This window comes from Aythya fuligula, chromosome 6 (genome assembly GCF_009819795.1).
Source record: "Aythya fuligula isolate bAytFul2 chromosome 6, bAytFul2.pri, whole genome shotgun sequence".
Classification (NCBI taxonomy): Eukaryota; Metazoa; Chordata; class Aves; order Anseriformes; family Anatidae; genus Aythya; species Aythya fuligula.
The window spans coordinates 18,138,808-18,166,528 of record NC_045564.1 but is presented as its reverse complement, the minus strand read 5'-3'; the positions used below and the strand labels follow the sequence as shown (position 1 = coordinate 18,166,528).

The 27,721-nt window shown below is 36.4% G+C and overlaps 1 protein-coding gene across 3 annotated transcripts in view; it reads left to right on the top strand.

Annotated features, from left to right (window-relative positions):
* The window catches only part of RAPGEF4 (Rap guanine nucleotide exchange factor 4), a 153,419-nt gene that overhangs the window by 16,512 nt on the left and 109,186 nt on the right, over positions 1–27,721 (top strand). For 2 of the 3 annotated variants that reach the window (XM_032190242.1, XM_032190244.1), the window contains exon 4: positions 5,404–5,550. In XM_032190242.1, coding sequence (XP_032046133.1) covers positions 5,404–5,550 — 147 coding nt within the window. Of the gene's footprint in view, positions 1–5,403; positions 5,551–26,985; positions 27,223–27,721 lie in introns of those variants that run through there. The other variant, XM_032190245.1, reaches the window with a different exon arrangement.

Sequence of the window (27,721 nt, the reverse complement as noted above, 5' to 3'; positions counted from 1 at the left end):
TGTAATATTTAAAATGTAACGGTAAACATGCATATTTAGGGTCTCATAGTTAAATTGTCACTTTCATCTTGGTTTGGAAAACCCCTTTTTGACTGATCGCAAACCTGTATTATGTCACAAGAGGGCAGTGTTAGAATATATAACGAACTGAGTGCAGGCACTGTTTAATACTGAAATGGCTAGTTTGAAAATCATATTGAACTATTTACTATATAACTATTTTAAAGAATTTGGCCAGACCTATTAGTGTTATTTTTGTTTTACTGAGGCAATAAAATATTCTAGCTGCTGATGATCATGGGAGTAATTTCATTTGCCATTAACACGGGACAGCACAATTACAATACAGAGATCTGACAGGATTACCCATCCTGACTGGAGGCTGGTCTGCTTTCTGTACGAGTTATTTATGAATTTTCAGGCTGTTAAATGGTCAAGAAGAGACTGAAGAGGACATGGGCTAGTGATTTTCTGTTTGTTGTTGTTTTTTTTTTTTTTTTTTCCAAGGTAGTGTCATAATAGGAAATGCAGAGGTAAGTGTAATGAACTGTTTGTTCTTGCCTCAAGATGTTTGTAAAAAATACCCTGATGAATATCCTACTTAAAAGTTACATAAGGATTTAGTAAGTACCCTTCAAAATAAACAGATTTAGCAGCCTATTTCTGTTTAGAAAGAGGTTTTTACCCTCCGTTATGGACAGATTCTGAATTTATTTTTTATTTGGCAATGTTATCTACCCATTTTTACAACCAAGATACATAGTAATAGAAGCTCCTTTTTGAGATAGTTTGGTGTTGTCTTAAAAATACTGTCAACTGCCTCATCTGTGTTTAGTTTTTGGATTCTATATTGAAAATGAACGTGTTCTGAGAGATGGGTGTTGGTAATGTCTCGGTATGTAGCTGGGAATAAATGCATAACAAAAGTATCAGTATGGACATCTTTGCCAGATTCTGCAGCATCGTGTTTCACTGGATTAGATTCAGAGCCTTTTACCCCTGATGATTAAGATTTATATTCCAGTCTGATAAAATGGGAAGGAATGAAGAGAAGAAAGGCAAAGATCAGATAGTAATTTATTCTACAGTTTTTCTGTAGTCTGCTTGCTGAATCACAGTGTGTGTTGGGAGCCATTGCTGGTTATCTATGTTTGGTGGTGATTTTTTTTTTTTTTTTGAGCTAATCAGGTTTTAAAAACAGACTAAATTGAACCAAATTGACTTTACAAACAATTAACCTTTTTAAGCAAAGCTTTAAAGGAGGAGCCGTGGGTGATTGGGTAGTACAGCAGTGTCAGTTGTAGGAAAATGCAGAGGACTGAGGATCAAAAGCCAAACAAGTTCGTACTGCTAGAAAAATTGACCACGAAGAGAGATACAGGTGTCCACGTAAGAAAGGAAACAATTTATTGGATGTCTCCAGTGGAGTATAAAGGAGGTATGTGATAAGATGAAGTGGAAACAAGGGAAGAAATTTAAACAGGACAGTCCTTGCAATGCTGTTTTCTGAACATAGACGTAACGTTGGTGTTACGTATTTCAGGGACAGCCTATGTGAAGCTGAGACAGGTTTGTATTGTAGTCTGTAGTGTAGTGCAAATATGCTCAAGATAGCCTTAAATTGTTTGTTTTCAGCATGAGAACTGCTCTACCTGCTGTAACACAGATTAGGAGGACAAATGTACATAGCTGAGAAGTCGGGTATGTTAGCCCATGCTGAGCTCTGCAGGGTCATAGTTATATTAATTTTGATTTTGAACTTAGCTTGTATAGATTTAATATAGAAAAATCATTTCACTTCTGTCTGCCAGATACCTAGGCAAAAGGCCAAGACATTACAGATACCTTTTGTAGAATCAGATGGGAATGTATGGAAATAATTAATATTATTACAGTATAGTTAATCTGATCTGTAAATATTTTAATTAGGAACCATAAGAGAACTTGTTCACAATCTTTCCTGGGGTGTAATGTCTCCTTTAAGTAGATCACCTTGTCTTTTGTAAAGAGGATGGACTAACATATGTTGTCAAACTGCAGTTCTAGCATGGAAGGATATTGCTGTGTTATCTTTAAAAGTAGTTTGATAAGGATTTCCTTTCTGAATGATGACTGAAACATATTCTAGTGAAGGTAATGGAGCAAGAAAATCACTTCATAGAAGAGATAATTTACTTTCACATGGATCCTTTAGTTTCTCTGTTATGAAAGGAAATTTTTGCTAAGGACAAGCTGAGCTGTGTCAAAGTAATAGTACACAGATTTCCAAAATGCCATATTTTGCAGATTTTTAATTAATGATGGAATTAAAGATGGTATGGATTCCTTGAGGGACACAGATGCAGAAGTGAGATGAAGGTGGAAAGTATGGGAAAATTATGAAATTAGAAGTAAAGCAGACTCATCAACTCCTTTTTTCAAAACATTGAAAAAAATTAGGCATTTATATAATAAACAATAAAAATAAATATTTTATATATTTACATAATATTTTAATGATTTTATAACTTAAAATATTGAATAAACTTAAATATCAAAGAAAAATACCCAATCTCTTTCTTCCTAACACAGGTAGTTTCTTTCATATTTTCTTTTTTTCCTCTCTGACACCATGACTTTGTTCACCCAGAGCACAAAAATTCTGTATGCCAGGTTGGAAAATAGTGTCACAAGTCAGGGAGGAGCATGCAGGAATGTCTCTTATGATGGGGGAAGGAATAATGCAGAACCTTGAATTTCTGACTCTTATCCATAGTTTGCTCTGACAAATTCAATAATGTTTTAGATTGATTGGGGGAGAGGAGGGGGGATTTAACAACTCTTTCACCACATGTGTCTCATCTGTCACTGACAGGCAGTGCAACTGAATGCACAAACAGTCTGTGATTTGAACGCTACCATTCCTATAGTGTGCTCAGAGGATAGATAGCAATGGAAACAATCTCATCTTTTTTAAGTCTTTAATACTGCCTTTTAAATAGCTGTGTAGATTTTAGCTGGTTACCAGCAGCTAGAACCCCCTGCTGCTTCTGGGATGGCAGAGGGGAACAGCAAACTGAGTTTTGAGCTGCCAGCAATCCTCCTGAAGTCTACATTGAACAGCAGGAGATTCTTGAGTGTAAGGTTAACAGGCATAATAAGAAATGCACACCTGATTCCCTAGGAGGCTGGAGATGTATAAATTGAGGGCAGAGAGAAGATAGGGCTCTGAAGTCTTGAAGAAGGTAGATGGGCTTGCTCTTTAGCTAGCTGAGAAACTACATCTATATGGAGAGCAATGATGGCTGGGGGAGGAAAGAAAAAAAAAATCACTTGATAGAAGCCTGGACTTTTCTTTAATGAAGATAGGTAGGACCATTCCATCTCCTTGACCTAATACCCCACAATGTTAATTTATTTCTAAGGCTGAACAGCTGCCTCATCAGACTTTCCCTTAGAAAGTGGTTCCTTAACTAACACCTTTCCTCTGCTCTTCTCTATTCTGTTTTCAAAAATACATTCTCTAAGGTTGTAAAGGATCAAAAAGTGAAGAGTTTCTAGAGAGCTTCTTTTGGGTATCAAGGGGAAAAGGAATGAGAAAGAAGTTTAAAGATGTAATTATTGCTTATAATCCACCTAATGGAAAGGTTTCTTTTTCTGCTAGACTGTTTGGTTATTCAGCCCTCAACAGAGATCTTTTATCTGAACTTTCTAAATAAAGTTGAGTATAATATATTGGAGACCTGGAGATCAAACTTGACATGAGCAGTAGACACGCTTTTTTTGTAGCTCCTTTGAGTGCAGTTTTGAGTAAAGTAGCACGCGTGTAGTGGTTCAGGTCTGGACGCAAAGCTTCTTAAAGCACAATTTTAGTGTATTTAGCCTGTATTTTAGGCTGTTTGTAGAGACGTACATTTCTTGGGCTTTTATTCCCAAATACATGCATTCTTTTTTCAAACAGCACCTGTTCATATTTGTCTTCCTTGCAAGTGTATTTCTGACAGTTGGTAAATTCTTCCTAGATCATCTCTAAAATGCAATTGATTTTGTTTTCCTGAACACATAGTTTTATATGGTAATATCTGTGCAAAAGCAATTTTCTATGGTTCAGGGAACTGGACTATTATGGGCATTTGTCTTTGTAATGCAATTATAAAGCTACTAACTTGATCTTAATAGCATTTGCCTATTACCACTTATTAGATGCATGAAAGGAAAACAATGTGATTTTAAACACAGAAAATGATGCTGAAATATGTTCATGCATCTCTCCTGGATTATCAGCCACAAGGAAGGAGTGGATGGGATGATAAAATTTTCCTTTATTTTTGTAGCCTTTTTACGAATCTTACATTTTAGAATTAAACTATATTTCTAATGTTGTGTCAAGTAAAATTAGCATGTGTTTTTATATGTTTATGCATTTGTCTATGTGCACATATAATTTCCTTAGTAAACTGTGACTTGCTTCTGTGTAAATTTTTAGTACTGTTACTATTTTTATTTTTAATTTACTCAGAAGATGATCTGTTAAGGTCCATCTTAGAAAGAGATTTAAGTAAATGTTGAGCTACAAGCCAGTGCTCAGGAGCATAGGAACTTGTTAGCCTAAAATAGGACATGAATCTAAAGATCTTGACTCAGCAAGATACTTAATTTCTAGCAGTCTATTTTTTTATTTACTTATTTCTGCCGTAGCTCATAATTTATATTTGTACTGTCATAGAGTATGGCTAACAGTGTTTGAATCAGACATCTTTTCCATCACATTAATGGCATGTATTCGGATAGACCTTTTTGAAGTGAGCTTTACTGCATGCAAGGGACCATCACAATTACTCTAGACTTATTCCAGGTTGTTTTGGAATTAAAAGTTTACATGAAATATCTGAATTATGTGAAATTAACTTATTTTTTTTGTAGTCATTGGACAAATGCATTATAAATACAAGAGAATATCATAACTGAAAATTAAGTTTATTAAGAGAGCGTAACACTCCTCTTCTTTTTGATGAGGGTAACTTATATAGGGCAGAAATTTATATTCCAAGATTGCTTTCCTGATGCTAGTTATCTTCTGATCACCTCTGACATTTCTAATGTATTTCATCATTACAGCAGTCTTTATAGATGAACAGAGGTCGTAACTCTCTTCCAAAGGTGAGGGTGACACTTGTGCCCTCTGCTTTGCAGCAAGATAGGTCTAATCTGAATGATGGTCACTTGTTTCTGCACAGAGGCTTCCTTTGCTGTTAATCAGCATATTGCGGGCTTTTGTTTATTTCCTTTGGTTTTGGTACTCTTAGTTTTTTTTAAAAGAAGATTGCCAAAGAATCTTAAGGTAGTACCATTAGCAAATGTGACATAAAGACTCTTATAAGAAATGCTGGAATACTTAACATGTCCTTTCATTTTTAATTAAAGGATGCTGTAACAATATGCACTTTGGGAATAGGAACTGCCTTTGGAGAGTCCATTCTGGATAACACTCCTCGCCATGCTACCATTGTTACCAGAGAATACAGCGAGCTCCTTCGAATTGAGCAGAAGGACTTCAAAGCACTTTGGGAGGTAAATTCAGATTTATTTGCAGTTTATGAAAGAAAAAATAACAAAATATAAGCTCATTTATAGCCTAAGCAAATGAATAATTCCTCTTAATTAGTTTGGACAAAAAGGAAAGTCTGTTTACTTATTTCTAGTGATTCATATTCTCCATGATTCCATACGACTGTATTGCTTTCTTGCAGGCTCCTTCTACTTTTTTATGTCTTCTAATGAAATAACTTATATAAATTCCACCAGAAATTTTATCTGTATACTGCAGGTACTGCTGTTCTACCATCAAACTTGCTTTTGTTGCATGCATTTTACCAGGAGAGTCTACCTTTACAATACTCTGATGTTTTAAATTGCTCTCATTTATTCCTGTCTCAGCAGCAGCTGTAAGGGGTTTGAAATTAGCAGATGGACAAAGATGATTTAAATTAAGTTACTGGTAACACGTGAATTCCCTTAAAACTTCCCTTTCTGGAGAACATTCAGCTGAGATTCTTCAGTCTGTGTATACTTTAGTATTCATGCAGAGAAGAATCCATTTATATGTTACCATGCTAAATTACTGGACTTCAATTAGTTTGTATTTTTGTAAGCATTGCACTTGTCTCGAAAAGTGTTCGGGGTATTAGAAGGCACCCTGTTGGCCTCGCCTGCACTGTATGGTACTTGCACTGCCAGCTTGTTTAAGTGGCAGCAGCGCAAATTTAGGTGTTGCATAGAACTGTTGGATGCTGGAACAGTGTTCTGAATTTGCAAATCTAGTGATGCTAACTATATAAATATATCTATATCTTTTTTCTCTTTTCCTGAGGAAAAAGAAGTATGAACTCCAAATAACTGTCCATAAAGTAATGCTATCAGAAAGAAAATCAAACTCACAACTAGCTACACTGACTGACTAGTATCACCTATCTGTAAATATGTTGCCTTGAACATAGTTCATGTTGTAGCATGGATGACTTACCTGTGAAAGGTAAGCTCTATAGCTACAATTTGTACTTTTTTTGTTAATTTCTGCAGGTAAAATAAAATACTAGTACAGTCACATAACAAATTTGAAGGAATTTAAAATGCAATATTTTTCTATAGTTCATACTTTTTTTTTCTACAAAGGCTACATTATGATTTTTCACTGTGGCATTACAAGATTAAATAGTTTTATCTGTTTTAACATACACAACTTTTGCTAGTGGTCAGAAATATTTAATGTAGATAGTGCTTTAGATGCTAACAATGTAGAATAATAAATCCAATTGTAGGTTTCTCAAACAAAAAACAAATAATTAAAACTATTTCCTTTAAATTAACTTTGAAGTGGCATTAGCAAAGTTCTTTCTAATGTGTATATGACTTTTTGGCTAACCATTCAGAGATTGTCATTCTCCTATCAGAAATATTGGGAGAGTAGAGGTTAAGTTCCTGTCTTTTAAAATTTAGACTTTTAAAGTATACTTAGTTTTTTTTAAACAGAAATGCCTGTAATTTGCTCTTTAATAACTAATACACTTATTTCTAATAATTTTGTTTATTTTGCTGAATTTTTAGATGATGATAATACAAAGGTCACATGTTGAAAGTATTGGATGCTTTCATAGGGAGCTTTAGCACTCATTTGGTGTATATTAAGATTTTATGAAATTTTTTAGTAGAGCATGTCACAGGTGCTACAGGTGTTGGTCACAGACCATAGTTTAATTTTTGGTGCTGCTTTGCTTTTGTTTTGCAGTGAACTCTTTCATATATTTTGGTGTGGTTTCTTTCAGGCTCATAGTGAGAATGCAATACTATCCTAACAAAAATAGCTTTGGTGGTTAGTCTGAGGTAGAATGAAGTCATTCACTTTTTTTCTTTTCAAGGTAATATGTCTCCTTGCAATCTGCTAATCCTAAAGCCTACATAAACTGCACGTAAGGTATGATAAATGGAGTGTATTTACAACAGGCAGAAAAATATTTAAGATAATTCATCCCCAAATACGCTAGCAATATGAGCAGTGGCAGTAGCATGTTCTTATCCTTACTATCATCTCAAAAGTAAATCTTTCTATTCAGGGAAGATTTTATGTTATGAATTCTGTGTTGTTCAGTGTGCCTTATGCAGAGATTCATACATACTTGCTTTGATGAATTCCATATAATTTAATTCCAGAAAAAGTAGTTTCTTCATGAGTAGTTCCTTCTGAATAGTTCTGAATAAATGTAGTACTGCAGTACTACAGATCAACTTAAATAAGCAGTAGAGCTGTAATTCTTAAAATGGTTACTACTTCTAGGGATTATGATTTTTATGATTATAATAAAAGTGCAAAAAATACATCTAATATACGATTAAGGGTGGCTTTTTGTTTGTTTTATTTTGTTCCACAAAATTTCCTTTTATTTGAGGGAAAGAACAAATGAAAACTGTTGATCACAGATTTTTGGCATACCAGAACAGTGCATGTAAATTCTGAAAACAGTTTTTTTTTAAATGGTTTGATTTGTAGGTGGCGTATATAATTTTGGAAAATGAACCTGTATACATTGATTCAGTATTGACATTCATTTATTTGCAAATGACCCTAAATGATGGGACTAAGAGCTATGAACTATCTTCTTTTATAGTAAAAATTTGTTTACACTGAGATCTACTGATTAAGTTGACTCTTACAACAAACGTGTTTTGCTATCACAAATCTAGGCTGTTCTTTGGAAGACAAGTAAATCTGCATTCATACTGCTTATGAAGTTTTTAGTGTAAATTATAAAACTAGATTTTGAGAGAAAGATACAGTTATTTCTTAGAACTTTAGAAGGAATTTTCAGAATCTCTTTAACTATTGTGGATTTATAGATTTTTCTGCATTTTTTAAAACAGGAGACTAAGCATTTCAGTTTCAGCTGTATTTCTCTATGAAACAATGGTATTGGTGTGTTTCACAGACTAGATGTGGCTTATTAACACATTTAATGCACAAAATATAGCAAATGATTTATTTGAGTACAATTACAGTTGTGTCTGTATCTGAAAGAAAGAGATTGCTATTTCTAAAGAGACTTTATCACTTTCCTTCTGTCAATTTTATAAATTTAAATACTTTTTGAGGAAAAGATAGGATATTTTTTATCAAAAAGATAACAAGCTGCTTTCTATAATATGCAAACCACATTTTCTGTAAAGGGCTCACTGAATGATTTTCTACTATCTCCCTCTTTAACAGTCAGAGAATGCCAGTCAAAACAAATAATATTGTCCTGATAACAGCAATTACCAGTTAAAATGGCCTGGTCTTTTTTCTAATGACTGTATCCATTGAAGTAGCATCCTGTTCAGGAACATCTGTTGAACTTAGATTACTCATCCTTGGAGACTTGTTTTCTATCCCCTAACTTCTAGAGCAGATTGGAGGTGATAAAATCTGTCGTTAGGCTTTCACACAGCTGAACGCTGTCCCCTGATGAAGAAGCTCTAGGACGTTATGGGAATCACTGGTGTCATATGTGCACCAATTGTCCCTGATCTTCATCTCTGAGGAGCACTAACAACCATGAAGAAAGTTATTCATCGCTATTATAAGACTTACATGGTACTCTAAGAATGCGCAGGAAAAGGTACTGTTTTTGTTGACAAGAACTTGCTTTCCCTGTTTAACATCAGTGAGTTAGAGTGGTACTAGCTACCTTGCCCCAAAGCTGGTTTAAACCACAAGGGGAAATGCATCCAAAAATAAACATAAAAGAAGAAGGCTACACCCGAGGATCCTTAGTCACACACATCCTGATGGATAGCTGTCTCACTCCACCCTCCAGTAGTTGGATTCTTTTAGACAGAGTGGGAACGAAATGAATGTATTTGAGCATTGTTATTGTTACAGAAGTTCTCTGTAGTTCATCCTCAAGTTTTGTCCTTTCACGCAGTTGCAAAGTTTTTCAAGCCCAGACAGGAAGGGAGTGAATCTGCTGAGAGGTGACTTATTTTTAGAGGTCTTTCCTACCACAGTGAATTACTCAGTCTTCCTTGGATAACACGCAAATAACCAATTTCCTTTTGTGTGGAATAAGATTATGTTAGAAGTTACTGAACATGCTTTGAGAAACACTTGATCTTGACTAAATGAAGAGCAGCTATTACTTCGGTATGCAGTAACTTTGGAGAGAGGGAGTCTTGGCCCCTGTAAGGTCAGAAGAAATATATTAATTTTTATTCATGTTCATCAGCACTTATACATCTTGTCTGGTAAACAGTAGCGTAACTTGCTTCCTGCTTTTGTCCATCTGATGATAATTCAGATTCAGCCCTCAACAGGCTTCACTGCTCTGAAATTGTATCTTTGGGGGAAACCTGCTTTCTTACTGCCTTTATTTTCTGAACACCATGAATGTTAGTTTTAGTGAGCTATTTTAAGAACAGATCCTCTGTCAAAATGGAATACATTTTGCATATAGCTTCAATGGAATGCTCTTTAGGAAATATATGTATGAAATGGCATGCTGACTTGAATGTAGTAAGTGTTCAGTGTGACTTCTGAATAAGGTTTTTGTTCATTAGAATCAAGGCCACAGCTCTCAGTGGATTTTCATGTAATATGAGTTTTTCTTTTGAAGGTGTATCTAATCTTTTGCCTTATCTCAAGGTCCAAAGTAGTCTTATGCTTCATTTTATGTGTTATGATTATTGCAGTAAGAATTATGAAGACACTGTAAAAATTAATGAAAATGACCATAGAAGGATTTTTTTTTCAGTTCTTTTCATCTATTTGTACTGTAAGTACATTATTTATCGAAGTATGTTACTGAATTGCATGTTGATATTTTGCAGTGTAACACAGTAGGCAGCATTTCAGAGAGGCAGCCTTTCCCTTTCCTTTGGCTACTGAAAATACATGTTACACTATTACAGGACAACGTTCTCACTTCTCTGTCTGGTAGATTTGTGAACGCTTGGATCTTTTTAAGGAGTACTAGGAATCTCATGTAGATGTCAGTACTTTCTAATGCACTTTTCCACCACTGACTAGTCCGTATGAGAAATTCTTTCTGGTTCATTAACTGAGAGGTTAGATTTAGTCTGAGAAATGAAATACTGGAAAAGGGTGTGTGTGTGGTGGTGGGGGGAGTAAAAGAAAGAATCAGATAGTTTAGGTGGCTGGACATGAATCTATCAGGTTGATTTATGGTATACTGCTTGTCAGTTTATTGCATTGTAATCAGTTGCAGAAGTCTTTGCAGTGATTTACTGATTTCCCATAGGTGAGTATAGGAGAGACTTAAAATTATAGTTAATAAAAAGACTATTTAGCCTTACTGGAAGGACGATCATGTGCTATAAAATAGCAAAGTGCTTGGAGACTCAGAAAAGTATGAAAAGGTGGTTGTGGAACCTGCAGCTGTATTTACCTGCTTCATGTCATGCTCTCATTGACTGAAATTCTACCTTGATGATTTGCCTCTGTAACGTGGACTTATTTGAGAAATGTAAAAGTGATCAAAATGTAGTAGCCTACCTTTAGATTATGACTAGAATACTGCATTCAGCAACCTCTCAAATTTTCATCTTGTCAGAATAAGAAAGAACTATTCCATGGTGTCAGATACAGATTGCAACATAGAAGAAAGATGTGAAAGGACTCAGGTGTGTGGTATTTGTTGCCTTGTGCTGTCTGCAAATCTTCAGCAGAAGAGGAATTCAAATTTGTATGCAAAGAAACAGCCAGTGTGAGAGACGTTGAAAAATGAAGTGATGATAGGCAGGCAGATTTTTTTTCCTAGACTAACACATGGAAGAAGGAGGAATATAAAAAGTCCTCCCCCCTAGCTTTAGAATATGACAGTAAACACAGAACTGGCAAGACTGTGAACAAAGCTTTGTAAGTAACTAACATTCCACCTTCATATCTTCTGTGTTAATACTGCTGAAAACATAGAAACAAATAGCAAGAAAAGTTTCCAAAGTTGTTGTTTTATCAAGGTAAGGTGCCAGATTGCAAACCTGGTTTTGCTGGTGCAAAGTGAGAATATTTCAAGTGAATGTAGTGGAATTGCTTTGATACACACGGAGCTAAGTGGGAGCAGAGCTTGGCCTCTAGTACTGTTACATTGGTTTTGGCTACTTTTCTAATAAGCTTTTAGGATCCGTTGTTTTCCTTTGTCAAACATTTCAAATATTAACAAGCAATGGTTTGTCTGGAAGAGCAGATTTAAATGAATATGGAATGGCGTTCTATCATCAGTATTAGGATTTACATCAGAACAGTGATGTTAGTCAGCATATCGAAATAGTGACTTCTGCTTTTATTTGGGTATATGAATTACTTAATCTTATGAAAAAGTGCAGATTTCTGTGAACATCTTTTTTATGACTTTTTCTTGTAAAGTAACCTTCCTGGCCATTGATGGTGGAGAAACGTGAATAGGAATTAGACTTGATGTTTTTCACTTCAGTAACCTGATTTTTCTTGGTGTGATAAGCCTGGATGGAAGTATATAAATCTTTTGAGAAGAGTCTTGCTGTAATGTGTTCTTTTTTGGTGTTATGGCCGGAAAGTTTGTAATAACAGCACAGCACATTATCGGAAACAAAGCAGACAATTACGTAGTGTTCAATATCATCCACGAGACACAATTTCTGTAAAAGGTCAAGGGATCCAGTTGGTTTGAACTTTGCAAATTTCTTTCTTTGTCCTTGTCTTTCATTTGAATTGCCAGATTGGGCACTCAGTATACCCCTTAAGCAACAGAAAAGACTGAATAATAACAAGATGATTAGAAAGGTCTGGTCCTTCATGTCTCTCTGCAACAAACTTTCCTGATGCTTGTTCTAGCATGTTATTCCTACAGTCCATTTGCACCCCAGCTTCCCAGTTTATTCCAGTTCAATGCTATTTCAATAGCAACGTTTTGTGGCTGTATCATTGGTTACCATAAAGAGATGGATTAAGGCTTTGTGGAGCTGATTTCTCTTAATCTTAACTAGTGTGGTGTTTCTCTTAGATGCAATTCTGTGTTGCTGTAGTAAAGCCCATCAGTTTGAAGCCCCTAGTGAATACTGTTATGCCAGACACTGTGCGAAAATATATTATTATTCCTCTTTACAGCCCCGGTAAATGTTTGTGTATTAGCACTTCAGAGAGTCTTAAATTATGTTGCAGAAAGTTTGACTCTTTGAGGTTCATTCATGGGGGGAGGGGGGGAAATCCAGCAAGTATGTTAGTCTCCCTGATAAATAATGCCTTTGTTGGTTTTCTCATATTTTATCGTGGTTAAAGGTAAAGTTGAAAAATAATGGATTCATCCAGTTTTCAAGAAAAAAATATTTTGATTAGTTCCTAAAATACTTAAATTACAGAAGAGCATCTGACAAACTGAAATGTATACACTTAAATGCAGCAGATGTTTTTGAGGCTGCGTTTTTTTTTTTCTTGGAAGCTTTACTGCCAAACTTGCATTTTCTATAACCAGCTTTTTTATTAGCAAAGCAAGTGCTTTTCATCCTCAGCAGATTGTATTATTAAATGCAGTATCTCTAAGCATGATATGCTAAATGGGAAAAAACATCTATTGCAAAACACAACTGGAAGCCTGTGAATATTTTTTTCAGGGAGCAAACTTCTGGGATTTCATCAGTTCATTTCTATTAGGCAAAATATCTTTCAGAAGAATCAGAACATTTGAAGCTCATGAAAGTTTCTTTTTCTTTCTTAATACACATTTTCTTTCTAAATACATATTTTAACTATCAAATGTATGTCTCATTCTTATCTTTCACAGATTATGTGTAACAGAGTTGTCTTTGTAGGGGTGTGTGTGTGTATGTATAATTTACCATCTCTATATAGTGTGTGTATATTACTGCATTAAATTCACCTTCAAGTTGTCAAACTTCTGTGTCAAATTGTCTGGAGCTTTGGTTTTAACTGCATTTGTGGTTGTCGGGGTCCTTTATTGCCTTTGAAATGAATACCAAACTGGTCAAATGCATAAGGCTTTGGCTATGCTTCTAAACCTTTGGATTTGACACAGTCTGTTCCTTTATTCAACTGTGAGGTTGATGTGGATGAGATGGTTTTGCAGATTGACCCTTTCTGATCTTCTGGTCAGTCTCATCACAGTCCTTCTTCTCTTTTCAAATGAGACCTCCTCTTTCTGCCTTACACAAACGGTTAATTGTTATCTATCATGAGGTATCTGTGATATTTATTTTGGTTCCTTTAAGTTCTTCAGAGAAATAGTAATTCCTTAGAAGCTTCCTTTTAGCAATGAATTTTGTTGTTTATATTGCTTCACAGCAATGGATATGTCTGTGTTCCTCCAAGGCATTTTTCTAGAATGCGTGCTTGCATGCTGCATTTGAATGGGTGCTTTCTGCCTGTGTTGTATAATGGGTGAGGCAAATAATGTGATACCATTTATTAGATCAATGGATATGTTTTAACATTGATGTTTTAAAAATCCATTACCTTAAACCTGCTGGCATTTGAATAATAATAATAAAAAAAATCTATGACGACAAGATCTGTGGCAGTGGAAGATCTTTTGCAGATTAGCATACATTGAAAGCAAGACAACTTTTTTTCTGACAGTCTAGAGTTTATTTTTTTTTTTACAATGTTTTCACAAAATATTTTAATAGTGTTCGCTCTTACGTAGCAAGAACAATGTGACTTATAAGACTCACTTAGCACAATACAAATTCCTCCTTCCTTAAGGAAACATTCCTTGAATGAACATTCAAAAACTTAAAACTCAAAACAAGCTACAGCCAAGACCAAAAGAAGTCAATTTATCAGGTATATAGATTAATAAATGTGCTCAAAAAGAAACTGCCCTGTGCTTACTTTAGGGCACATCTAATAGATCTTTCCTTTTCCTGGTCATAATCAGAGTTGTAAGGTTCAGCATTTTCCCTTTCCCCTAGCCTGGTTCCTCCCCTCTTTTCATCCGTGGTGAAATCCTACCTTACTGAAGTCAATGAGTGCTTTGGGATTTCAACCCAGGTAATTACTAATTTCTTTCTTTTCCTTGTATAGTATGTAGCACAGGCTGCTGGTGTTAGTTTTAAGTCCTCTTTACCCTCTTCCTTTCTGGGGTAGTTTCTACTCACTGATACAGCTGATGTGATGTGAAAGCATGAACCTGGGATTATTTCATGGTTTAATAGTTCGGGGATGCTTAAAGTGGTTAACCCAATAGTTGTACTGAGGAACATTGTATCAGAGGTTTACAAACTCTACACATCTCAGAGGTATACTTAAAACTGAAAATACAAAGCACTGTGAACTGAATGTGGAATATCTCCCTTGTCAGAAAAGAAGAATTACGGGATCTAGCCTGTCATCTGTGCTAGTTGTGTCCAGTCACAGATATCAAGAAAGGATTTAATAATAATAAAATTTGTGTGTCTGCTCTTGAATTGATCCTTGTTTCAGTCTGAGCCCTGGAACTCAAACACTTAGAGTTCACAGGTTTAGTGTGCGTTGCTTTAATGCCATTAATTCCATGAGTAACAAAATTCCTAGAAGTCTGTTTACTAGCAGCGTGAAAGTATCAGGCCTGAAACATGCCCTGAGGGCCTTGCAGGTCCTCTTAAATGTTTGAATCTCATGGGATTTATGGAACAAGCTGTTCATGGATATATTTATTTCAGTGAGTGGTTGTTCATGCCATAAATATTTAAGAACAGCATATAATAAGAGATGGAGACCCTCTAGTGCATATAATCCCTGTATTTTTATACTTTGTAATTAAGTGGATGTTCACAGAGTTCATGTTTTTATTTAATATTTCTGGTTTGGGCTGTTGTTGAAATCAGGAGGTGTAAATTCATACCATCAGCATGGTGTGATGCTGAAAACTTTATTCCTTTTTCCTTCATCTCATTCTAGATTAGATAATGCCACTAGTGTGCATTTCGTCTGAACTCTGCTTAAAATAGCTTCTCAGTTAAATTGCAAATGAAGAAATTACAACTGAAACTGACAAATGGAAGTTTACACCCTAAATATCTTCTAGTGTAACTTTACTTTTGTTCATTTTTAGTTACATTGATAAAATTTTCATGTCCTTCCAGACACAATGCTTAGGTCTCAGCCAGGCTTGTATACCATTTGTGTGAGGGTGATGCATAATCAGCATTTAAAATTGAATCTTGCCATTCTGCATTTAGTACTTACTGATATAATTAAGCTTGCTTACATTTTAACCTCTGACCGTTTCCTGAGTAATTTCTATTTAATTTTGTATTCCACCTCTCTCTTGACCTTTGAAAAACATATTTTCTGACAACCAACACAAAATATTTTCTTGGAGTACTAACCACTTCATTTTCCAAAATACTTAGACAAGCTTTATTCTGTTTATGTTCCCCAATCCTGAGCACAGGTTAGTGGTAACAGATGGAGTATCATTGTTTTGTTTTAGTGTAATAGAAATATGCCACACAATGTGATTTTTATATGACTTGGTCTTTGAGAAAGTGAGTCCGTCAGAGAAATCATACTGTTCTGAAAGGACTGAGTTGTAAGGGAACTTGTTTGAGTTACTTAGGCTTTTAAGTTTAATTCTCTCTAGGGATAATGCTGGAGACTCTCAGTACAATTAAGGGAAGATTAAAAGCTCAGTACAGGCTTATTTTTTCCCTTCTTCCTTTCTGCCAATACCCTCTGAGCCTGTATCCTCTCTAAAAGCATGGAACATTTTTCAAAGGTCTTTTTTCCTTTACCATTATTTCTCAGGCAGTTTTCTGGTATGCTTCTCTTCCATACATTGAGGAATGTGGTTTCTCTTTCTGTGTTTGTTATTTTTGATCCTGCTATTATTTAATGCCAGTTCTGTTGATCTCCAGTAAAGAGTTCATTGGCTATTTCTCCTTAGGCTAATCTGTGACATTTAGATCACATCAGATAACCGATGATTGACAAGCAGTTTGGTACTAATTCTTGCACCATTGGTGAGAGTTGTACTAAGAAACACTAAGTAATGGTATATTGGCTCTGCAGACCTAAAAGGAGTAAAATTGTAGTAAAAGTGCAGACAATAAAGTAGATATGTCTGAATACACTGACAGTATAGTATCTTTGATTACTAAAAGTACCATATTACATAATGTTTTTTTTTTTCAAAGAGATAGACTTCAATCTGAGCAGGTAGTAGTTGGAGCATTTACCTCTGCTGTTGCAGTGATATGGTCAAAAGATTACTTTGAGACTACCACAGAAGTTCACAACAGAACACTGATTCTGCAGGTTGTCTAATGTTTACGCACGTCTGCCATATGGAATTTCCTTATAGAGTGTGTTACTTCCATCTGATCTCATAAACAAAATGTACTGTCTTGTTTTATTCTGAGACAGACTTTTCCTGTTTTAACAACAGGAGGAGGATTCTTCTGACTTTTAAACTTTCTGAAGAGCTTTTTGATATTAGTTCAGATAGTGATGCATGCTACCAGCCAGCCTACAAGTATTGATACTTGAATTGTTGTCAACTTTGTACTCTCACATTTTGCAGTGCTGCAAGGCACCCTGTGAGGAAATTCTGGAAATGTTCTAAGCTGTAGGAATGCTAGGGATACAGATTTTACTGCCAGAGAAATTCTGTGAGGAATTAATATTACAGGGGCATCTATGCTATTAATCCAAGTATCATTACAGAATGGTAGGTGAATTACCTTTCCTGGTATCCATTAACAGGACAATGTCATTAGATGAGAACTGAGTTAATCTATAATGAATAAAACGTAAAGACAGGTTGTGTTATCCAGAAGCAGACCACAAATTATATTTTCCCTCATCCTTTAACAAAATAATTCATTTTACTATTAGTGTGCAACAAACTATGCTTCTTAATGTGAGAAGACAGCAGACCCCCAAGAAACAACCCCAGCTCTGTTGCAAGTAGCCTTCACAGAGATGGAGAGGTACTTTTTGTCAGCCTATTCCACTGATGGGTTGTAGAATGAAGGCATAGTTTACCCTTTATGATGGTATGTATATGTAAAAATAATATCAAATGTCTAGAGTGAAATAGATCTTGACCGTGACTTACTACTGATTGTTCCCTATGCCCATCTAGTGCAAAGCTTTAGTGTGTTTCTTCTATCCTTGCCAATTAACATTTCTGTCGATTTTTCTTTTTAAGTATATCTTTATTACTAGAACTTTATCTTCTTTCTTTGTCTACATACGCGTATCTTCATTATCTGATAATACTGTCACCATATGTACAAATGAAAATTACTTAATACGCTAAAGAGTTTTTTACAGAAGGAAAAAGCAACTCTTATTTTTGAAAGCTGTTAATGAATGCTATCTTTTTATCAGATGTGTTCTTTAAGTGAACACTTCTGAATGCCCTTTTTGTGCAAGCAGAATTTGCTATATGAGGTGCTCATGTGAGCATCATCTCCCCAGAATCAGATTGCTCAACACAATGAAAATAAACACAAATGTGGAACCTTTGATGCTATAGAAATGAAAAATCTCATAATGTTGCATGTTTAATTTTCAAATTTTAAGCAGGGTACGTGTTGCATTCTGGTCATGAATATGCTGCCTTTTAGCAGTTGTGTAGTAGAAGCACTCTTGGCATTTTTCCTGCCCCAGCAGTGCTCATCTAGGCATTAGCCACAAACTGTTCTGTAAGAGAGTGAGGGAAAGTATTCTTATCTTGTTAGATGCTGAGCATGGTGAGAGAACAACAGCACAGACTAAGTATTTGGGGGCTTAAAACAAGCTGGTGGACTTCCATTATGCTGTACTTATTTTTAAGAGGATGCAGGAGGGCACAGTGTTCTTAAACCAAACCTGTCCAGTTCCAGGAATTTCACTGCAGTAATGATCAGTACAATTTGTTGTGCCTGTAGCAAAAGGCTCCACGTCCTATGGCTTCTGTCGCCTGCTGTCACCTGTGTATTGTAGAAATGGAATGTAACAGCATAGCAAACTGCATAAATAAAAACCTGTCATGTCTCCTCCTGGTCAGTTTTCAAGAGTAGCACTGGTTCTGTTCCTTCTTCTGAAACTAGAATAATGTCTTTATTTAATGCCATCTTTATTTCTGTTTCTCTAGGACTTCAATTTTTGGTTCTGTCTGTACTGCTTTTATGTATCTGAGATGACTTAGTTCTGTCCTCACTACTTATATTCTTAATGTGCTTATACACAGTTGTCATGTCTATGTTTTGTCATCACTCTAAAAGAAAATTTTATGTATGTTTGTTATTGTTTCCCAGAGTACTCAACCCATGTACTTAAATGATGTCTCCCTTGAATTTTTCCAAATGGATTTCTTCCCAAGCATTTCTAATTCTCTGGAGACTTACATAATGATATGATTTTCATGTTTTGACCGGTATGCCTACCTCCTTTTTTAGTGTTTTCATAGTGTGTTATCAAGTTGTTTATTCTCCCTTTGAGACTATGAGTAAAAAAAATAATAAAAAAAAAAACCCTAGCGCTTCTTTAGACACCTCCTTTTTGTATTGCCATGTTTCATTACCTTTTATTTTCAGTCATTTAGCTAATGAATTTGTATGACGGTATTTCTACCCAAGGCATTTTCGTTTTTTTAGGTGAGCTATCAAATTATTATTATATCAAACTATTAAATACTTTACTGATATCCAAGTATGTGACAGCTACTGCATCCCTTTCTTCTACTATTGTAGTGATTAAAAAAAAAAAAAGCATCAACTACCCACATGTAAAGCCAACAGTCTCAGTTAATTCCATTTTGCTGCTTTACACATTTGTTGCCAATATTCATGAGCACTCTGATCTAACTGGAGTGATGTTTCCTGCTTCACTTGTGAAGAATATTTTCAAAATATTTTTGTGTTTATAAAAGTTATAAGGTGCCCTAGTATCTGGTGCTAGATATGGTCTGAACTAAATTGAAGTTAGTGACGTAAATTATGCAATGTATGTGCACTGGAAAAAAATACTGAAAGATTACCACAGTTCTGGTATTGCAAAGGTACACAATTTATTGTGAAGTTCACTCTCAAAAGAAGGAAGGGGAAGTATTAGAAAATAAGGCATTGAAGAATGTGTAATTTCTATTTATTTTCTTACTTTTTTTTTTTTTTTTTTCTACCAGAGATGTATTATTCTCCTAAGTTCCTTCTAGCTCTCTGAGGATAATGCTTACCCCAGCATGAATGAGTGCAACCTTCATTGCATTATTCTTTGACATATCTGATAACATTTAAATTAAAGCAACTTAAGCTTTTTTTGACCTCTTATCATGCTTATCACTCTGCTAAATCTGCCCCTCTATCAATACCTACATTGTTAAATAAATAGCATACATAAAACTAAACAATCCTCTTCACAGTAAATACTGTTGCTTACTCTTAACATGACAAAAGTATTAATTTCTGCATGTGCCTTTTCTGGTGGTTGTGGAGTATCCCTTTGTGCTCATGTTGCAAGAAAGCAGAGGAAGAAGTGACCCCAAACTCACCTCCAAATTTGCCTGTTTGCTTCATGCAGATCTCACTCTTCAGTCAAAAATTGTGTGGCTCTCTGTGTACTGGCAGATAATCAAGGTCAGGAAGATAAAGCAGAAATATAACAATTATATACTTTATCTTGCAGAACCCATAACATTCAAAGCATGCACATTTAACTTTGACTAGTTGAAATTACAAATCCCCTTCTATGCAGGACTTATGTAAATATTCACGTGAAAGTACACTAACCAACTTTGTTCTGTTTTCATCTCCGACAGACAAATTTGCTCATTGGAAGCTTGCTTATAAATGTTGTGCTTATCCCTCTGCCATGGCTGGAACAAGTAACTCTTGTTTCTGTGCCCACTCAAACCTGATGGTGGTTGGCCTCCTTGCTCATTTATATGTTCTCACAACGTCTTTGGTTTCCAAAATGCAGTAATGTTAAACAAACATAATTCAATTTTTTGATAACACTTTATTACCGTGTCCATCTCTTCTTTGAACTTTTTACCATTCTGTGACTTTCTTCACCTTTTGCAGCACACTTCTCTATGAGAAAACTGCCTTATTCAGGCCTTACTGATTAAGATTAGAGGATGGTGTTAGGAACCAGAAACTTTTGGAAAATTTTCTGCACAGAAAAGTGAAAGCAAGAGGTATCTTAAGATCTTTTAATCAAATCCAGACTTGTTAGAAATAATGACAAATTTAAAAAGAATCCCCTGCTGGAAAAAAGCAGTGCACTTAGCATGTCTAGATTTACTTATTCCAAACTTAGTTGCAGGAGAAGGAAGTTATCTCTCAATATCTAATGAACAACTTCATGGCATGGATCTCTGAACAAGAAACCCATCCCACATTCACTGTAGGTCATGTTACCCCTTTATCTAGGGTAGCTGTCTACCTTTGCAAAAACACTTTTTCTCTGTTCTCTTTACCCAAGCTGGGTTTTGACCTTCTCTAATGTTTGTTTGTTTGTTTTTCCTAAGTGTGTCTAAAACGTGTCTTACAATGGTCTTTACTCATGGGCTATCAGGAGTTGAATGAGGCCATGACTAGGAGGCCATGTCGTTCTATCAGGCCATGTCTGTCCATTGAACAGATGCAACATTCTCATTTGCAACTGAGGAATCAATTTCATCTGGCTGGTTTGAAGGCTTTAAAGCTAAGTTTATCTCTCTTGGCTATTAAAAAGACATTTAATGATAGATTCAGCATGTCAAAGATTCTTTAAGGGAAAGCAAGAGATAAAACAAGTACAATGTTATGTTGCTGGGCAGTCAGTTTGTAACTGTCATCCTTTATTTCATCTCCAACCTGCAGTCTGATCTTGTGTGGGAAGTAGAAGAGGACGCTTCATAGCACCGTCACTGAAATGCAGGCAGATTGTAGAACCATTTTGAGAAAAGTGAGAAATCCAATTTCATTGTAATAATGTTGTTTTAAGGAAAAAAATTAGGCTGATTGGTAGCTGCTCAGAAGGATAAAACATAGACTTATGCTTCCTGTTATTGTTTGGCAAGTGCGTTCTGCAGCCCATGGGGCAGCGTATCATCTCATCGATTTTGTTCCTGATGATTGCTGCTTATGTAGCCCACCTTGTGGCCCGTGCAGTTTGCAGCTATGAGTCTCCTCTGATTTGTAGGGATTGCTGTATTTCAAATCCCATCTCAGCTTTTCTTTTGAAAGAAATGTCCCTGCTGTTTTCTCTTGCAGAGAGTGCCTTGAAATGTAAACTGGATACCTGGGGTTAAAAACGTTGCTACTGATTTATTTTCCCTAAGCTATTGATTATGTGGTCTTCTAGTCACTAATGCCAGGTCTGTACTGCTGGCAAGGTTGTGGAGAAAATGTCAGTGTTACCTCTTTTTTGGTGAGGTATAGGTAATAGAGGACTGCTATAAGGAATAGTTGCAAAAGAACTTTTCCTTTCATACATTGCATTGTCCCTAAGATAATTTGCTGACTGAGGTTAAAATATAGGGAAAGCTTTGGGTTGGCTTTTTGAAACTTGTAGTATATTACCATAATTTTTCCATGTCATGGCAGTGCTCCATGGGAGGAATGGGCTGTTGCTGGTTATATAGACTCCCAGTAAATTCCTTTGTTCTTCCCTTTTGAAAGCCTAAGATGTGTCCAGCTCTGCTATACAGTGACTGTGATTTCTAGCCGCAAAAAGACAGGTCATGTAAACCTGTCTCATGAAGACTATAAGTCTTCCGTTGCAATTTTTTTCAAGGCATTTAATTTTACCCTCGTTTTCTTCTATGTAAAAACTGTGAAGATAGAAAAAAAAATTAAAATATATATATTTTACTGAAAGCTTTTTGGTGATTGTTGAGTGGTTGCACATGCTATAAACATCTTCATCGATGATCTGGACGAGGGCATCGAGTGCACCCTCAGTAAGTTCGCAGATGACACCAAGTTAGGTGCGTGTGTCGATCTGCTTGAGGGTAGGAAAGCTCTGCAGGAGGATCTGGATAGGCTGCACCGATGGGCTGAGGTCAACTGCATGAAGTTTAACAAGGCCAAGTGCCGGGTCCTGCACCTGGGGCGCAATAACCCCAAGCAGAGCTACAGGCTGGGAGAGGAATGGTTGGAAAGCTGCCAGGCAGAGAAGGACCTGGGAGTGATGGTGGACAGTCGGCTGAATATGAGCCAGCAGTGTGCTCAGGTGGCCAAGAAGGCCAACGGCATCCTGGCTTGTATTAGGAACAGCGTGACCAGCAGGGCTAGGGAGGTGATCGTCCCCCTGTACTCAGCTCTGGTGAGGCCGCACCTCGAGTACTGTGTTCAGTTTTGGGCCCCTCGCTACAAGAAGGACATCGAGGTGCTTGAGCGGGTGCAGAGAAGGGCGACGAAGCTGGTGAGGGGCCTGGAGAACAAGTCCTACGAGGAGCGGCTGAGGGAGCTGGGCTTGTTCAGCCTGGAGAAAAGGAGGCTCAGGGGCGACCTTATCGCTCTTTTTAGGTACCTCAAGGGAGGCTGTAGCGAGGTGGGGGTTGGCCTGTTCTCCCACGTGCCTGGTGACAGGACGAGGGGGAATGGGTTTAAGTTGAGCCAGGGGAGTTTTAGGCTAGATGTTAGGAAGAACTTCTTCACTGAAAGGGTTGTGAGGCATTGGAACAGGCTGCCCAGGGAAGTGGTGGAGTCACCATCCCTGGAAGTCTTCAAAAGACGTTTAGATGTAGAGCTTAGGGATATGGTTTAGTGGAGGGCTGTTAGCGTTAGGTTGGAGGTTGGACTCGATGACCTTGAGGTCTCTTCCAACCTAGAAAATTCTGTGATTCTGTGAACATCCGGATATATCATGTACAGCACTTACTTGAACCCACAGACTCTCAGCTTCTCTGGAAAGTTGCCTTTTGCTGTGCTTTTTCTGGGGCTGCAGCACAAGTAGCTCAGTGTCCTTTTCGTGGTGGGACTCTCATTGTGGCTTAAAAAAATCTGTGTTTTTTTTGCATAGGTTTCCTTAAGTTTTAGATGTCTGCCAAACTGTCATATTATTGATCGTTTAACCTCCAAAAAGCTTCTTGCCTGTGTCAATCTAGTATTTGACATTTTAAACAAATCAGTTACTTGCATAAATAAGCACCCTGCTGTCTTATCTTAGGTTTTGAGAATATGCATTTTCCTTACCTGCATGTATTTATTTGCTTGAAATTGAAGTGGGCTTGGGAACGAGAATACATTGAAAATACATTTAAAAGTCTGCTTTTAAAAGCTTTTCCTTTTCCCAAGTAACACTCTTTGCAAAATATTTTGTTCATTTCTTTTTTTTCCAATTAGCCATATTCCCTTTTAGCAAGGTTTTAATGTTTTTTTTTTTTTGTTTTTGTTTTTTTTTTAGTAGAGAAATCATGTTTAATTAAAAGTTACTTGCATGTTTTCAATTATAGATGATAATTTGTTTGGCTTTACACTCTCAATTGCCTTGAGTAATTTCTTGTAGAAATACATATAATCTATTTGCATGTTTGAAGTATTAGCGTGTCATTTGCATAGCTTGTGTGTAACACTTAAACAAACCACAGGGGCTTAGGAAGGGCAGATCATGGTTTTTTTTAGTTCTTTCTGGCCCGTCCTGAATAGATATGGAACCAACTTTTGTTGAGAGAACTGGAAATTGTGTTATCAAATCAAGTCTCAATTCTCTAGACAGGTCGTTTTGGCAAATGACTGGGAGTTGAGCAGGTGTGACAGCAGAACTGTTATATACGTATTTTTGCTTGACATAAGTCAAGTGGATTGATGTTGATTCTTCATGGCCTTGTCTAATTCCCTTGTAGCAGAGGGAATCTATATTAACGCATCCCAGTTGGTGTATGTCACGATTCCAACAGACAAAGCTGTTGTAGGTTTAGTTGCTGGAGGTGAGATGGTAGCAGGTTTAAATTTTTTTTGTGACCACGTGTTAAAACCATAGTTTGATTGGTCTACTAACATAAGTTCTGTGGTTAGGTCCTTGAGTGGAACGTACCATATGTTTCTCCTCACCCATGTTTAGAGAGGTGAACTCAGCCTGGTTTAGGTACAGAGAAGTACTGCCATGGTAAAGGTGATGGAGTGTCTATTTTATATGGTAAGACTAAAAGAGCATGTCTTGTTTAGTCTGCTGATGTGACAGCTGATAGGAAATGTGATTGCCTTCTATAAATACATAAAACCACCATTCAGGGGAAAGAATCTGTTAAATAGTGCTGCTCAGGAACAGGTTGGTACTAATGCAGCTTGACTGTACAGTAGAAGCTTCTCTCTAACCATCAGAGCAATGAGGTTACAAAACAGTTTTCTAATGGTAGCCTGGGGACAAAAATATCCCAAACTGGTATGGTTAAAGTGGAATTGAATACTTCTGCTGTCACTTCCTGTGTACCTGCAGTAGCAGCTCCAGTGCTATGCTTATATACCAGTTTTCAGTATTTTGGCTAACTTTCCTAGTACAGTGAAGACCTACATGAAACCCTGGGATCCAGACCTTGCCTCAGTTCTTAGTGAAAAAGTATCCGTACAGTTCATCCTACTTTTTGAGTTGACAGCAGTTTTCTCTTTTGTTTGCCATATCCGTGCCAAGCTCCTTTTTGCTGGTAGATGCTAGTCAGAAAGGTCACCACCATTGTCACCTCCCTGATGTAAGGACCTTGGTTTCTTTTTTGCTGTTGTAGCACGCTTTTTCACAGATGGTGTGAACTGGAGCGCTCCTAGCAGATCAGAGCTGTTTCATTAGGATTCTTGTCCTGAAATGAGAGAGTTGAACATGTGAATCACATTTCCAAGAGAAGGCAACATAGAATTGCTGCTCATTGGGTGAGTCCAGTTCTGAGAAGGATTCAACGAAAGATGGAAGAGCTCCTTTCGTATCTTTTTAAATAGACACCTTCAGTTGTTTGAGTGTGTGGTGGTAAGCACCTGTCATCCAGAGACTTATCAAGATCAAAATTGCAAGATGCTTACTCAGCATCTGTGAGGAGCTGCTCCAAGTCTGGGAGGAGATGAGATTGAAGGTGCATCAGCTCTTCAGTGTGCATTTAGTCAGCTTCTGGCAGCTCAGCATCAGGCATGCTTTGATATTCTCTTTTCAGCTATCTTTCCTTAGGAGATTCTCACTCTGGCTTCTGAGTGCCCTTCTGCAGTCACCAATTTCATTCCTCATCAGCAACACATGAAAAGGGGAGGAAAACTGGGGAGACTTGAAGTCATGTAAAGTCCAGTAGCTAGATCTAAAAATGTCATTGTTATTCTTACAAAACTGTTGCTCTGTGAGAATGAGCATGGTTAGGTCTTACATTCTGTGTTTGAGGTTGCTGTATAGGTAAAACCCAGGAAGCACTTTGAAATGGATATTGCCACATTTTGCCACAGAGGACTTTGACATGAGAAGAAAAATACCCTCTCTTTGCTTCAGAATTAATTCAGTGTCTTATTATAAACACTGTTTCCTTCTTTCCTCTTTTTCTGTTTAGTGTTAAGATACTCCATCTAATGTTTGTTTAAAATGATGCTGATAATAAGCAGAGAATAGATCTTTATGAGTAGCTGAAATTTGTCTGGTATTTAAATATTACTGATGTTTCAGTGGCACATATTTCTTGTTTAATATTCAGGCATGGCATTTGTTTTTGAAGGAGTACTTATCTTCTGTGATCAGGGAGAGTAGCAGTTAGGAGCAGCAGTGATGTGAGTCATTTTGACAGTGAGCAAACTTGTCAGTGTGTTCACGTTTTCAAGACTAGATGGTCTTAGACATCCATTTTTTCCTAAATATTTTTCAAAGTACTAATGAAAATTTAAACAGCTGTGGCTCATGATGTCTTGAATTGAAAAGATCATGAATTAACAATTGCATTTTACTGCTAAAATACTACTTGTTTACTGAAAAGTAACAATGGGTAATGATAAGGTTCAGTGAGGTTCTTTTGTAATACTTTTAATAGCTAAATTTGACAATCCCATAGTGTAAAATATGTCAGTCCTAAGAAGAATAGAGAGAATTCATAATGAACACACACGCTGTAAGGCAGTGAATTCTTTTTTTAGTCAAATGAATTTATATGTTAAGTACCTTTAAGCCCCAAGTGGTTTGTTGTTAGTTTTTGTTATTGTTGTTGTTGTTGTCTCTTCCTTCCATAAGCCTCGTTTTCATTAATTTCACACTGGCCACTTTGGGATAAACTAGAATTTCACTGCATGCATATAATACGTTTGTGTTAGAAAGTGAAAATTCCATGGTTTTGGCTGAAATGTTTGTGTATTACAGCTGTCTCTTGCCTAAGGCCATCTGCATAGGAGAATATTTCTTTAACAGAGTAAATCATAAAAAGATTATAGCAGACTTATTGGAACCATTCTTCTGTATCTCTGACTGCTGCCGTTCTTGTTAAAGATATTAAAAAAGAGGCTCGGTGGATCAAAATGTGGTATTTGTGTAAGAATACTTGCTTTGCAGTTGTTTCAGGGGGAAAAAAAAATCCATGCTACATTCACTGGCTCTTTAATTTGGATTGCCAATGATAATGCAGAGTCTACTGCTAAATAAAGGTAGGATGCAGAGGCAGAAACATTAGTGCTAATCTGCTGCAGAAGGACTAGATAAATCAGCACAGCTCTCATACATCACTAAGAGAGAAGCTGATTGCAACTTGACCATGTGCCTAAGTGGTCACATCAGCAACAAGAACGGAGCATGGATAAAAAAATTAAAATGTACCCTTAGGGCTACTTGCTGTGCAGGACCCATAATAACACATCAATGTAAGTTTAAGATTTTTTTATTTCCCTTTGTAATTATTGTTGTTTACAAGATTATATTTTTATTCTGCATAGATTTAGGGGAAATATAATGGAGTGAGGTATAATGCTAAACAGCTAATAGTTTGATAATGTTTATGTCTGTGAATAATAATGGACTTTATTGCTGCGTGTTTCAGTGTAGTTCTTTCTTTGAGGATATTTTAATATTTAATCCTAACCATCATATATCAGAAATTGAGTAAGGTTTGGGGTGAGATGGGAGTGAGATCTCTCTCTTCATCTTTGTCATCTTACATTTTAAAAGGACTCGAGAGGCAGAATGCCACAAATATATATTACTACTACTACTGGGAGAATTTTTCCATTGCTTTATTCTTTCTGTTAAGAAAAATACTTTTAGAGAGTGATTTCTGTGGACCTTTTTGTATTCCTGAATTACACACAGATGGTAATTTTCCTACAATTTAAAAAAAAAAAAAGTGCAGTTGTTTAATTTAAT